A 15,238-nucleotide genomic window follows, 5' to 3' on the forward strand; every position below is an offset into this window, starting at 1 on the left:
AACCAGAAGGAGGGACAGTAACCGACACCAGACGGCCCGCCCACCTGGACGATTTACAAGAATTGCAGGCAAAAAGGTACAACTTTATAAAGTGTTTAATTTGGTTTAAAAGGGGCCACAAAAGTACAGGAACCTTGCTAGAATGCAGCCCAAGAGCTTCAGAGGGGGAATCTTTTAGGTTTAAAGCTCAATTTCTGATGACAGGTTCCCTTTAAGTCATGAAGCATAACTGAGAATTCTGCCCCCACCCACACCAGGCTCTCTATGTACAATGTCTATAGATAGTGAGCTACTTATCAGAAAGGGAGGGGCATGGTCAGACTAGCATAGTCCAGGCAATAATAATCCCAGGTGATAAAACAGGGTAATAAATGACACATAGCTGAACTCTGTGTATCAGCCTGTATCTCCTGCTGTCTTCAGATTACATAGCAAAAACCTGCTGACAGATTCCCTTTAAGTATTGGAAACATTGTGTGTTGTCGTGAGCTGTCTGTGCATCACAAACAGAAATGACTGTCAACTATTATTGATTTTCCTATAATTTACACCAATTTCTGGAGGAAAAAATACTAAACTTGACAGGTTGTGGTTAGAAATGCCATTTCATTTACTGGTAATTCTTACCCACTTTTCAAAACTTAGCAAGATTATTTTTGTTTGCTTGTTTTTAGGAAAATGGTTATGTAGCAAAATTTCCCACCAAAATTCTGTCCCAGAGCATTTGATAAATTTCCTCGATGATTATTTTTGACTACATAAAATCTTATTACCCTATCTATTTTTAAGGCGCACTTTTCCTCCTAAAAATTTGAGAGAAAAATGAGGGGTGTGTCTTACAATCTGAATGGAGGTGGAGAATGGGTTCTGTGCTGGCGGTGGGGGCTGTGCTGGCGGCGGGGGCTGTGCTGGTGGCTGGGGCCCGTGCTGGCGATGGGGCCCCATGCTGGCAGCAGAGGCCCTACTGGCTGTGTGGAGCAGGGCGTTGCAGCGGGTGTTCCAGATGCTCTGTCGGCGGTGCAGGCTTCAAAGAAATGGCGCCCGAAGTCGGCGCGTGCATAGATGGAGCTCTCCGCTCAGGATCTCATCTTTGCACGCACCGACTCTGGCCCATTGATCTCCCAGCAGCGGACTTAAGGAAAATGAGGCCCGGAGGTGGTGAGTACGTGTTAGGGCCAGGTGGACGGGCAGACCCAGGAGGTGGATCCACTGGGCCGAACACCTTACTGAAGGCAAGGGGTCCGGTAGCCGGAGCACAACAGGTAGCAGGACAGTCCGTTAGAAAGAGTGGAATGTAGAAGTCCCTGGGACCACGGAGTCACTGATGGAAGTCCGGGTGACGGAGCTCAGGTTCGGAGGCCGAGATGTTGTCAGGCGGAGTCCGGAACCGATGGAGCGAGAGGACGGATCACCACAGGGATCAGAGATGGTACGGACTGACGGGATGGCAGATAGTCAGCGTTCGGGGTTCGGGAATCGGCAGGACCGGATGGCGAGGCAGGAGCGGCTCTAGAAGAGAGATAGGTAAGTATACCAGCAGACACATGGAGACCTGACTCCTAGCTTAGGAAACACGAAGAAAAGGCCCCACCCACTTGGACATTAAACCCCTTTATACCCTGTACCTGTGTGTTCAATATCCTGTCCGTGGACGCTGGCCCTTTAAGAAAGGGTCAATGACCGCGCGCGCGCCCTAATGCGCATGCGCGAGGCCCGGGTGCCAGAAGCCAGGGCAGGGAGCGGCGAACAGGAGGCAGGGGAGCCGGGCTGGAGCGAAGCTGCCGGCGGACGCTGGGAGCGGGGACCGGGACGCCTGGGGATCATAGGTGAGGGGGCCTGGAGGCTGTGGAGCGGGGGACGCCGGACAGAGGAGCCGGGGAGCGAGCCAGGGAAGCCGGGGAGCGTGGCAGGGGAGCCGGGGAGCTGGACAGGGGACCCGGGGAGCGTGACAGTACGCAGATGAGATCTCGGCTTTTCATTGAGCCGAGAGTTCAATCTGTGCACACGACACCTTCGGGCGCCATTTCTTTGAAGCCTGCACCGCCGACAAAGCTTCTGGGAGTGGGATACCTGCTACACCGCCCTGTTCCGCATGGCCCCCGCAGCCAGGACAGACCCCACAGCTAGGACAGACCTCACAGCCAGTACAGCCCCCACCGCAGCATCTGCAGCATCACCCTACTCCAAAACCGTCCCTGCCTCCTGTGACCCCACTCCACCACTGCTGGTGCCCCCCTCCGGTAAGACACCACCGGAGTATAAGATATTCCCCTCCCTTTTGTAACCTTTTTTTTCTAAATTTGGAGTGCGTCTTATAATCCGGTACGTCTTTTAAAACGAAAAATACAGTAACTAACTAGGACCAAATGACCCCAATACTGCGCATCTTCAACCCAGAGACATTCATTATCACATGAAACTCTTCTGAGGTGTCTTTGTACAACCAGGATTTTTCTTTTCTTCACCTGGATCGAATGTTTTTAGATAGATGTTGGACAGTTTTCATTACTTTTATCTGGTTGCATGAACTTGTTTGATGGATTCATCTTTTTCACCACTTCACTTTCCTTCAGGACTTTCATAGAATTTCTGGGCAAACATCAGTTGTTCTAGGAGATAAAAAATATTCCTAGTGCAAAACCATTGCAATATCTTAATTCAGCAAGCTTCATTGATTATGCTCAAGATTAAAATCCAAATTCAGAATCGAACACGACAAAACAGTGGCACGCCTTTCACAAGCCGAATCCTGGGTTTCGCCTCACTGCTTCATCTGGAGCATACAGGAGTGTCCTAATCACTGTTTTAAATATGTTAATAGATTACGACACACCTTCATGCACTAAACAAAACCATGAGGTGAAACCCTAGGTTGGGCTTGTTCAAGTTGTGCCCTTGTTTTTCCAAGTTTTATGCTGCATTTAGATTTTAATCTTATGAGTATACTGGAGAAACCTCACCAGAAACCCGATCTTGTAATATTTTTGCACTTTTTGAAGCTTTATCTCTTAGAACAGCTGAGGTTTGCACAGTGGCCTGATGAAAAAGCTGATTCCATGAAACAAGTGTGTGTAAGCAGAGGAATGCAATGACCGAAAAACTGTTCAAAATCATAGAGCACTTTCTCCAGATGAAGAACAGAAAAGTCTCACTGTAGGAGAGTTTCGTGTGACAAAGTAGAGCGGTGAAGTGTCTTATTTTTTTAGAATTACTGTTTTGGGAAATCATTTTAAACTTCAGTTCTTGACCCCCTCCAGCTCCGTTGATTTCTCCAGGTTTCGGTTGATATATTTTCATACAAATAGACTATTGTTAGTATGAGGAGGAAACAAAAGAGTATAAAGGATGGGATTGCAGATGATTCTTTTTGTGAGGTAAAACATTTCCCTGCCTATTTGTAAAAAAAAAATGTTTTACCTCAAAGAAATAATTGTGTGCGATTTTGTGTTGTAATGTCTGTATATTCTCTTTTTTTCTTCCTCCCCAGCTCATGAGATGTGGTATGATCAAACCATGTCCCTGTACGGTCAGACACGGCCATTACACAGTACATAGCAGGGACACATATATAAGATTATCTCAGCACAGGAACATCTTTTTTTAACCACATCCAATTGTGAAAATTATTAGTATACCAAGATCTGTTGATTAAAATGAACTTTGGTCTTGGGACAACCTCTTTAAATGTGTGGAAGCCATCTTTTTTCCTCTTAGGGCCTACATAAAGCCACATGGTACATTTACTGATTGCTTGAGTGCTGTGTCCAGTCTTCAGTCTTGTTCCAGACAGTCCACAGGTCCTAACAATTGTCATACCCAGACTACTCCCAATGCTCTTAAGATTGTTCCTACCATCTCCATTGCTACAACCAAGAATTCTAAAGCCTGCTTTACACGTTGCAATTTCGCATACGATATCATATGCGATTTGCAACGCCCCCATAGTATGTGTGGCACGTTCAATTTGTTGAATGTGCCGCACAAACGATTAACTCCCATCACACATACTTACCTTCCATACGACCTCGATATGGGCGGCGAACGTCCACTTCCTGGAGTGGGAGGGACATTCGGTGTCACATTGACGTCACGCGGCAGCCGGCCTATAGAAGCGGAGGGGCGGAGCTGAGCGGGACGTAAACATCCCGCCCACCTCCTTCCTTCTGCATTACCGGCCGGGAGCCGCAGGACGTAGGTAATATCTGTTCATCGTTCCTGGGGTGTCACACACTGCGATGTGCGCTACCCCGGGAACGATGAACAATCTGACGTGTGTGCAATGAACGTTTTACCGTTCAATCACAATCGCACGTACCTGTCACACACTGCAATGTAACTTACAATGCCGGATGTGCGTCACTTACGACGTGACCCCGCCGACACATTGTAAGATACATTGCAGCGTATAAAGCGGGCTTAAATTGCACTTGTTTCTGCTCGTGTGTCTCCGGTCATTGGATCCCAGCCGTGCTCCACCAGTATCCTGTTCAAGTTTGGAGAGAAAAGGGTTAATAGACCGCGCTGCCGTAGAAAGGAGAATCCATGTAGAAGGAATGATTTTATTTGTCTATGTGTTTCAAAGCCTTATGGCTTCTTCCTTATACCTAAGGTATATGAGTTGTCCTGAGGAAGAAACCATAAGGCTTTGAAACGCGTAGACAATAAAATCATTCCTTCTACATGGATCCTCGTTTCTACGACAGCGCGGTCTATTAACCCTTTTCTCTCCAAATTTGAACTGTATCTCCATGTGGGTTCTGCTGCAGCCGCATTTACGCCATCACAGTGGTTGTGACTCTCACAACCACAACCACAGCATGTGAGTCTACCCTTACAGCACCTTTGCTGACAGTGTTTTAGGATCAGGCCCTATTTGTGCTTACTGTCTCTTCCAGCACTTTTAACTGTATCACCACAGTCCTAACAGGATCATTCGGTTCAACAAAGTATGTGGACTCAAAGATTTATCAGAAACCACTTCATACAGGCCACTCGGCCTATGTACACGGATTGATGTTTTCTTTTTAATTCACTGTTTTTAAGATGGTTTTTCTGTAAGGTGAATTCTCTTACAACAGACATTAATTGATTTTTGCTTTTGAATCACTTTTTATGAGACATGTTGAGTAGCGATGAGCGCGTATACTCGTTACTACTCGGTACTTTCCAAGTAGTACGGTATTCGGGCTACTCGTCACTCCGCATGTATCCTTGTAATTACTCGTTAGGAGTAGCGAGTCCAATGTAAGTCAATGGGAAATGTGAGTAATTGTCTGCTGGACCCTTCAAAGTGGACTAGGGCTGAGTAAAAGGCTGAAATGGATGCATGATTGTTTAAAAGGCGGTCGGTAAAAAGCCACCGGCTTTTTTAAGCAATCAGCTGATGCACCCACTCTTTTATCATTTTTATGGCTTCATGCATCTCCCCAAATATCTTCTCACTGTTTTCTTTGCTTGGACTTTTGTCTTGAACTTTTTAAATAAAAAATAATTATTATTTTTATTTTACAGTCATATGAAAAAGTTTGTGCACCCCTATTAATGTTAACCTTTTTTCTTTATAACAATTTGGGTTTTTTCAACAGCTATTTCAGTTTCATATATCTAATAACTGATGGACTCAGTAATATTTCTGGATTGCAATGAGGTTTATTGTACTAACAGAAAATGTGCAATCCACATTTAAACAAAATTTGACCGGTGCAAAAGTATGGGCACCTCAACATAAAAGTGACATTAATATTTTGTAGATCCTCCTTTTGCAAAAATCATAGCCTCTAGTCGCTTCCTGTGGCTTTTAATGAGTTCCTGGATCCTGGATGAAGGTATATTTGACCATTCCTGTTTACAAAACAATTCCAGTTCAGTTAAGTTTGATGGTCGCCGAGCATGTACAGCACGCTTCAAATCATCCCACAGATGTTCAATGATATTCAGGTCTGGGAACTGGGATGGCCATTCCAGAACATTGTAATTGTTCCTCTGCATGAATGCCTGAGTAGATTTGGAGCGGTGTTTTGGATCATTGTCTTGCTGAAATATCCATCCCCTGCGTAACTTCAACTTCGTCACTGATTCTTGCACATTATTGTCAAGAATCTGCTGATATTGAGTTGAATCCATGCGACCCTCAACATTAACAAGATTCCCGGTGCCAGCATTGACCACACAGCCCCAAAGCATGATGGAACCTCCACCAAATTTTACTGTGGGTAGCAAGTGCTCTTCTTGGAATGCCATGTTTTTTTGCCTCCATGCATAACGCCTTTTTGTATGTGTCGCGGGCAGGGAGGAGGGTGCCGGCCCCGCGCTCACCCCCTCTGATCGGGTCCGGCTGCTGCTGCTCAGTGGTGGCTCGAGCGGTGGGCCGGATCCCGGGGGTTTCTCGAGCGGCACTCCTCGCCCGTGAGTGAAAAGGGGATTTTGTTGGGGGAGATTGTCCGTGACGCCACCCACGGTTGTGGTGATTTGTAGCACCACCGCTGCTCAATATGGGGACCCCGGGAGTGGTGATGCGGAGCAGCCAGGTGTTGTGTTGCCCCTCCGTGGGTAGGGGTTGGTGATCCCGGGGCCCAGTGATGGTGTGGAAGGTGCAGGGCCTAGTGGGCGCAGGGACGCGGGGGCAGCGCTGTGCCTTGCGGCACTGTGGTACTCACTCAGCCTGAGACGTTGACACAGTTGTACGGTAAACCACACGGCTGGAAAGATGGTTCCCACGGACGGCTGCACTTGCTCTCCCAGCAGGTAACGGTGATGTCCCTCTGACCTGCACCTGATGTTTCTAAGTTGGTAGCAATGGGTTCCCACCGGTAACCCGCTCCCCGGCTTGGATATGGGCCGGAGGAGCCCTGCTTTGCCCGCAGACGCTGGCCCTGAGGAGCTGGTGCCCTGGCGGTGGCGGTGTTCCTCACTAATGGTCGGACTGTTGTCTTCAATCGGGACTTGGTTGTTGGGGGATCGACGTCCCCTTCACTAACGGATTCGGCAAATTATGGCGACTCCTAGCCTTGCCGGGGTCCGAGAGGCCCCTGCCTTGGTGCTGACTGTCCTTCGTATACTGCTCCAGACCGCCGGGCCACTACCCATACGCGGTCCTTCCAGCAACCTCCGAGCAGTCCCCCTCCGGACAATCACCGCTGTTGCTGACCTTGCTGACCTGTCCTGCACTTAGCTGGACTCACTTCAGGCCTTTCTACGTACACTTTTGTTCCTTTTCTTCCTTGCTCCACTACTACTTCACTTTCACTTAGCTCCTCTACCACTTCCTTCCACTTCACTCCCCCGAACTGCACTGCCTGGTTCCTCCCGCCTCCAGAGCTGTGAACTCCTCGGTGGGCGGAGCCAACCACCTGGCCCACCCCCTGGTGTGAACATCAGCCCCTGGAGGAAGGCAACAAGGATTTTGGTAGCTTTGGTGTTCCTAACTGGGACGTAGGGTGTGGTGGTGTGATGACCTGTGACCCCTGGCTTGCCCAGGGCGTCACATATGACCAAACAACTCAATCTTTGTTTCATCAGTCCACAAGACCTTCTTCCAAAATGTATCTGGCTTGTCCAAATGTGCTTTTGCATACCTCAGGCGACTCTGTGTGTGGCGTGCTTGCAGAAACGGCTTCTTTTGCATCATTCTCCCATACAGCTTCTCCTTGTGCAACGTGCGCTGTATTGTTGACTGATGCACATTGACACCATCTGCAGCAAAATGATGTTGCAGGTCTTTGGAGGTGGTCTGTGGATTGTCCTTGACTGTTCTCACTATTCTTCTTCTCTGTCTTTCTGATATTTTTCTTGGCCTGCCACTTCTGGGCTTAACAAGAACTGTACCTGTGTTCTTCCATTTCCTTACTATGTTTTCTTACAGTGGAAACTGACAGTTTAAATCTCTGAGACAACTTTTTGTATCCTTCCCCTGAACAACTATGTTGAATAATCTTTGTTTTCAGATCATTTGAGAGTTGTTTTGAGGAGCCCATGATGCCACTCTTCATAGGAAATTCAAATAGGAGAACAGCTTGCAAGTGGACACCTTAAATACCTTTTCTCATGATTGGATACACCTGCCTATGAAGTTCAAAGTTCAATGAGGTTACAAAACCAATTTAGTGCTTTAGTAAGTCAGTAAAAAGTAGTTAGGAGTGTTCAAATCAAGAAATTGATAAGGGTGCCCATACTTTTGCACCGGTCAAATTTTGTTTAAATGTGGATTGCACATTTTCTGTTAGTACAATAAACCTCATTTCAATCCAGAAATATTACTCAGTCCATCAGTTATTAGATATATGAAACTGAAATAGCTGTTGCAAAAACCCAAATTGTTATAAAGAAAAAAGGTTAACATTAAATAGGGGTGCTCAAACGTTTTCATATGACTGTATAAATCAAGTCTTTCCATTGGGCATTCACTATACACTGTGTGCAGAATTATTAGACAAGTATTTTGAATATCTAATTTTTATGCAGATTTTCTAACTCCAAGCAGTATAAACGTGAATGCTGATTGGATGAAGCAGATCAGGTGATGTGTATTTGTGTAATAAGGAGGATGTCGCCTAAGGACCCTTTATCAAGGTGTGCAGAATTGTTAGACAGCTTATTCACCTCAGGCAAAATGGACCAAAAAAGAGATTTAATTGATTCTGGAAGTCAAAAAATGTTGCAAGTCTTACAGACTGATGCCGTACTTTAGAAATGTCTAAGAACCATCAAAACCACAGAACCATCAAAAGTTTTGTTTCTCAACAAAATGTGTTGAGAAATAAAATGCACATTAACTGCCAAAGATTTTAGAAAATTCAAACGTGAAGAGATCAGGAGCCCATTATCCTCCAGTGCTGTGATATCCCAGAGCTACGACCTTCCTGGAGGCCCAGGAGTACAAGCTGTTCAGTGCTCAGAGACACAGGTGAAGTATAACACCAAAACCGACCATCACTGAACAAGACACAGAAGGAGAAACATCAAGACCAGGCCAAGAAATATCTGAAGATAGATTGTTCAAAGGTTTTATGGACTAATAAGATGAGAGGATCTCATGATGCATCAGATGGGCCTGTGGCTGGATCAGTAATGAGCACACACCTCCACTTCATCTCTGATGCCGGCAAGGTAGAGGTGGATAATGCTACGGGCTGGTATTATTGAGCTAGTTGCCCTTTTTTTGGGTTGAGGATGGACTCAAAATCAACTTCCAAATCTACTAGGGAAATTCTGGGAAATTCTGCATCTTATAAGAAAACCATGAATTTTATGCATTGCTTGCCTGCAATTTAAGGTTTTAAAGGGATTGTCCAATGAGCAAAGTACATCCCAATGACTAATAAATCTCAGAATAAAAATAAATTCCACAATTAGTTCTGTTGAGATAATCTTATATATATATATATATATGCCTCTGCTATGTACTGGGTAATGGCCGTGTCTAACCGTACAGGAACATGGTTATAAAACCTTCAGCTTGTACCTTTTGAGGTCATCTATTGTGGATTTTGATGTGTCTTTAGGATCATTATCCATTCGTAGAAGCCATCCTTTTTTCTCCTCTTTTCAACTTCATCTTTTTTATAAATGATGTGATGTTTGCAACAAGAATTTGTTGAAATTTCATTGAATCCATTCTTCCCTCCACCTGTGAATGTTCCCTGTGCCATTGGCTGCAACACAATCCAAATCATGATTGATCCACCCCCATATTTAATGGTTTACAAGAAGTTCTTTCCTGAAATTCTGTGCCCATTTTTCTCCACATATACCTTTGATGATTGTGGCCAAAGAGTTCTATTTTAACCTCATCGGTCCACAGGGCTTGTTTCCAAAATGCATCAGTCTTGTTTAGATGTTCTTTTGTATACTTCTGAGGCTGACTTTTATGGAAATGACACAGGAGACGTTTTCTTCTGATGAATTTTCCATGAAGGCCATATTTGTGCAGGAGTCTCAGAACAGTAGAACAATGTACCACAACTCCAGAGTCTGCTAAATCTTCCTGAAGGTCTTTTGCAGTCAAGCGGGGGTTCCGATTTGCCTCTCTAGCAATCCTATAAGCAGCTCTCACAGTAATGTTGCTAGATCTTCCAGACCTTATCTTGACCTCCACTGTTCCTGTTAACATCCATTTTCTTAAATACATTTTGAACTGAGAAAAGGGCAACTTGAAAACGCTTTGCTATTTTCTTATAGTCTTTTCCTACTTTCTGGGTCTCCACCATTTTCATTTTCAGAGTGCTAGTCAGCTGCTTAGAAGAACCCATGGCTGCTGTTTATTGGCACAAGATTAGTGGAGGCTGGGTGTTTATAAAGCTGGAAAATTTGTATCACCTGGCCTTTCCTAACGATGATAGTGAGCAAGCCATGACCTTAACAGGCTAATTAATATCTGAAACCTTGGTGGAAATTATCTGAGCACACTAATGTCCAAGGGTGTACAAACTTTTGCATGGACCCATTTTTCTTTTTGTAATGTTTTAAATGTAAAAGATGATTTTTTAATATTTTTTTTTGCCTAAAATACAAAAGAAATGTGTCATCTTTAACTTTATGCCTTTTAGAGATCATTTAATTTTCAACTTGCCCAACTGTTCACAACAGTAATTTTGTGCATGGGTGCCCAAACATTTGCATGCCACTGTATATGGTGGTCTTTTTACACATTACTAAGGCTGTTTGCTTGAAGGAGCTTGAAATGAATTGGATTCTGTATTAGGAGTCCTCATAGTGTTATACACGTCTTTTCAGGACAGTTTATATACTTGCAAATTGCCGGGAAAAATTCAGTAAAAATGTCAAATATTCAAAAGATTCCTTCATCCCTAATTTCAACCAAAACTTTTTCATTTCAGCTTGATAATACCTTTTTAGCAGTACATTACATGCCGCAGAAAATTTGTATTTCAGTATACATTAGTTTGTCCTATGAGTTATTAATTTGTGTTATTAATATTTTAATATATTATGTGAATTAATATATTATTGTATATATTACATTTCTATAAAATATTATTCTCATGAGCCTATCCTTTGTTGCAGGCATGGCGGAGGTATGATACTGATCACAGCGGCTTTATAGAAACAGATGAACTTAAGGTAATCTAAATATATACTGTGGAGACTAAAGGCCACGTCTCACTAAGCGACATTGCTAGCGACATCGCTGCTGAGTCACGGTTTTTGTGATCCAACAGCGATCTAGCGATCTCGTTATGTATGACATCCAGCAACGACCTGGCCCCTGCTGTGAGGTCGCCGGTCGTTGCTGAATGTCCTGGACCATTTTCTTCAAAGGTGATGTCCTGCTGGGCAGGACGCATCGCTATGTTTGACACTGTGTGACAGGGTCCCAATGACAGCAGAGATCGTTATACAGGTCGCTACTGCGACCTGTATCGTTACTGGGTCGTTGGTAAGGTCTGACTGTGTGACATCTCACCAGCGACCTCCCAGCGACTTACCAGCGATCCTTATCAGGTCTCATCGTTTTCGGGATCGCTGGTAAGTCGCTAAACGTGACGGGGGCTTTAGACCCGTTTCACACATCCGACATTTCGCCGGATTGTCGGATCCGGCGCACTCCAGTACAGTGTAATACAGTACAATGGCATTGCGGCAACCTCTGGTCACATGCTGTCATGTATACAGAAAGGTTAGCTCGGGCACACTGAAAGATGAAAGTCTGAGACAAAATGATGCTTGAAAATCAATTTGCTTGTTTTTATTGGTACAAAGGTCAAAAAACGTGGGTTCTAACGTTTCGGCCTTAACATACAGGCCTTCGTCAGAGATAGTCTATATGGTCATAAGAAATATAAATGCGCATTTCTCATGCATAGGAGATCCAAATAGAGAATTATAGTTGCCTTTAGCTGTTGACCAGTGTTAATATGCCAAGAGGGGGACAGGTAGTCCAAAGATGCTATCAGAGTTGTGAAATCCAGAAATGGACAAACACCCTAAAGGTTAAGGTACTAGAATGTATGATCCTGGTATGCTGATAATGAGCAAGAGTGGTGCCCAGTGGTGCCCAGGAATCCACGTGGAGATTGCTTGCACATCCCATACTTCTGAGTTTTACTCCTTTCCCAGGTACAGAATGTGATGAGCTCTCCCCGACCTTATTAACCCTTCCTCCATTATACTCTTGCTCACTATCAGCATACCAGGATCATACATTCTAGTACCTTAACCTTTAGGGTGATTATCCATTTCTGGACTCACCTTGTGCCGACTCACTTTTAAGCGTACTTTGTAGTGGATTCCAGAACTCTGATAGCATCTTTGGACTACCTGTCCCCCTCTCGGCATATTAACACTGGTCAACAGCAAAGGCAACTATAATTCTCTATTTGGATCTCCTATGCATGAGAAATGCGCATTCATATTTCTTATGACCATATAAACTATCTCTGACGAAGGCCTGTATGTTAAGGCAGAAACGTTAGAACCCACGTTTTTTGACCTTTGTACCAATAAAAACAAGCAAATTGATTTTTCAAGCATCATTTTGTCTAAGACTTTCATCTTTCAGTATGCCCGAGCTAACCTTTCTGTATACTGTGACATTTTTCTCGGTGCACCTAATATACTAATAGTGAGCCAGACTCCATTATTCTCTATGACATGCTGTCATGTGACCAGAGCATGTGACCGGAGCTTGCCGCGATGCCATTGTACAGTATTAACACTACTGGAGTATGCCGGATCCGGCAATCCAGTGAAATGCCGGATGTGTGAAACGGCCCTTACTAGTTGGTGCTATAGCTTAAACTGATCTTGCCTGCTTTTAATTAGAAGTAGATGTTTATATCATAACTAGAAGGTGGCCCGATTCTACGCATCGGGTATTCTAGAATTTACGTATTGTGTAGTTCATGTATGATTTTTGTTATATATATATATAATGTTGTTGTGTGTAGTTACCAAGTGTTTGTGTAGGGGCTGTACATGTTCTGGGTGTTGTCTGGGTGTGACAGGGGGTGAGAGCGGTGTTGTATGTGTGTTGCGTGTGTTGCGTTGTTTGTGGAGCGCTGTGTGTCTGTAGCGTTGTGTGTGTGTTGCGCGGTTTGTGTGTGTGTGGTGTGTTTTGGGGGGAGGTATGTTTTGTGCAATGTGTGTGTTGTGCGGTATGTGCGTATATTTCTGTGTGCCGCGGTGTTTGTGTGTTGGGTGCTGTGTGTGCGCAGCGTTGTCTGTGTGTGTGGGTGTCTGTGTAGGGCAGTTGTTTGTGGTTCCCAGTGTGTGTGTGTGTGTGTGTGTGTGATGTGTGGTGTGTGGTGTGTTGTGCAGTGCGCGCGCGTGTGTGTGTGTGTGTGTTTTGGGGGGAGGTGCGCACTTCCAAACGTGCTCCATCCCCCATGCAGCGCACTCCCCATCGTGCTCCATCCCCCATGCAGCGCACTCCCCATCGTGCTCCATCCTCTATGCTGCGCACCCCCCATCGTGCTCCATCTCCCATGCTGCGCACTCCCAAACGTGCTCCATCCGCCATGCTGCGCACTCCCAAACGTGCTCCATCCGCCATGCTGCGCACTCCCAAACGTGCTCCATCCGCCATACTCCGCACTCCCCATCGTGCTCCATCCCCCATGCAGCGCACTCCCCATCGTGCTCCATCAGCCTCTACCAGCATCAGACTCTCTCCTTCCAGCCTCCCCCAGCATCAGCCTCCGCCAGCATCAGCCTCTTTCCTTCCAGCCTCCTCCAGCATCAGCCTCCCTATCCCAGCCTTCCCGAGGATCAGCCTCTCTCCTCCCAGCTTCCGTCTTCCCAGCCTTCCCCAGCATCAGCTTTCCCCTCCCAGCCTCCCTCAGCATCAGCCTTCCACAGCATCAGCGTCTCTACTCCCAGCCTCAGCCTCTCTCCTTCCAGCCTCCCCTAGCATCAGCCTCTCTCTTTCCAGCTTCCCTCAGCATCAGCCTCCCCTTCCCAGCCTTCCCGAGGATCAGCCTCTCTCCTCCCAGCCTCCTTCCTCCCAGCCTCTCTCAGCATCAGCCTTCCGCTCCCAGTCTCCCACAGCATCAGCCTCCCCAAGCATCAGCCTCCACCAGCTTCAGCCTCTCTCCTTACAGCCTCCCCTAGCATCAGCCTCCCGTTCCCAGCCTTCCCCAGGTTCAGCCTCTCTCCTCCCAGCCTCCTTCCTCCCAGCCTCATTCCTCGCAGCCTCCCTTTCCCAGCCTCCCTCAGCATCAGCCTTCCGCTCCCAGTCTCCCTCAGCATCAGCCTCCCCAAGCATCAGCCTCCACCAGCATCAGCCTCTTTCTTTCCAGCCTCCCCCAGCATCAGCCTCACTCCTTCCAGCCTCCATCAGCATCAGCCTCCCGTTCCCAGCCTTCCCTAGGATCAGCCTCTCTCCTCCCAGCCTCCTTCCTCCCAGCCTCCCTCAGCATCAGCCTTCTCCTCCCAGTCTCCCGCAGCATCAGCCTCCCCAAGCATCAGCCTCCACCAGCATTAGCCTCTCTCCTTCCAGCCTCCCCCAGCATCAGCCTCCCTAAGCATCAGCCTCCACCAGCATCAGCCTCCCTCGTCCCAGCCTCCCTCAGCATCAGTCTCCCCCTCCCAGCCTCCCCCATCATCAGCCTCTCTCCTCCCAGCCTTCCCCATGATCAGCCTCTCTGCTCCCAGCCTCCTCCAGCACGCCGTGCTCCTCTGCCGACACTCACACACCCGATCGCATCCACTCACACACACCCGATCGCATCCACTCACACACACCCGATCGCATCCACTCACACACACCCGATCGCATCCACTCACACACACCCGATCGCATCCACTCACACACACCCGATCGCATCCACTCACACACACAGACACTGACGATATCGCACATACGCGCTGATACTCACAACATCCGGAGATACGACATGCCTCTGGCCATGTGATCCTCCGTCAGGTCCTGGAAGATCACAACAGCACAGTGTCGAGGCCGAGAAGCAAGCGATATCGCCGGATGCTGTGAGTATGTGGATGCGATGTGTGTGTGAGGTGTGTGTGAGGTGTGTGTGAGAGTGAGTGCGATCTGATGTGTGTGTGTATGCGTGTGTGTGTGCTGTTATGTTTGTGCGTGTGGAAGTGCCGCCGCTGCAGGACCTTTATTTACTGGTAACTATGCAAGCATGGTTACCAGCACAACACGTCCCCCGCTTTCACGGGAGCCCACACCAGCATACGGCGGCGGCGAACGCTGATGTGGGCTCCCGTTGGTGAGGGGGGAAAGGGGGGGGGAGTACAGTACTCACTTCGGATTCGT

The 15,238-nt window shown here is 46.7% G+C and overlaps 1 protein-coding gene across 1 annotated transcript in view; it reads left to right on the top strand.

Annotated features, from left to right (window-relative positions):
- The window catches only part of CALB1 (calbindin 1), a 122,676-nt gene that overhangs the window by 65,285 nt on the left and 42,153 nt on the right, over positions 1-15,238 (top strand). Inside the window, exon 5 of the mRNA XM_075353102.1 lies at positions 11,023-11,079. Coding sequence (XP_075209217.1) covers positions 11,023-11,079 — 57 coding nt within the window. The remainder of the gene's footprint in view (positions 1-11,022; positions 11,080-15,238) is intronic.

This window comes from Anomaloglossus baeobatrachus, chromosome 6 (genome assembly GCF_048569485.1).
Source record: "Anomaloglossus baeobatrachus isolate aAnoBae1 chromosome 6, aAnoBae1.hap1, whole genome shotgun sequence".
Lineage (NCBI taxonomy): Eukaryota > Metazoa > Chordata > Amphibia > Anura > Aromobatidae > Anomaloglossus > Anomaloglossus baeobatrachus.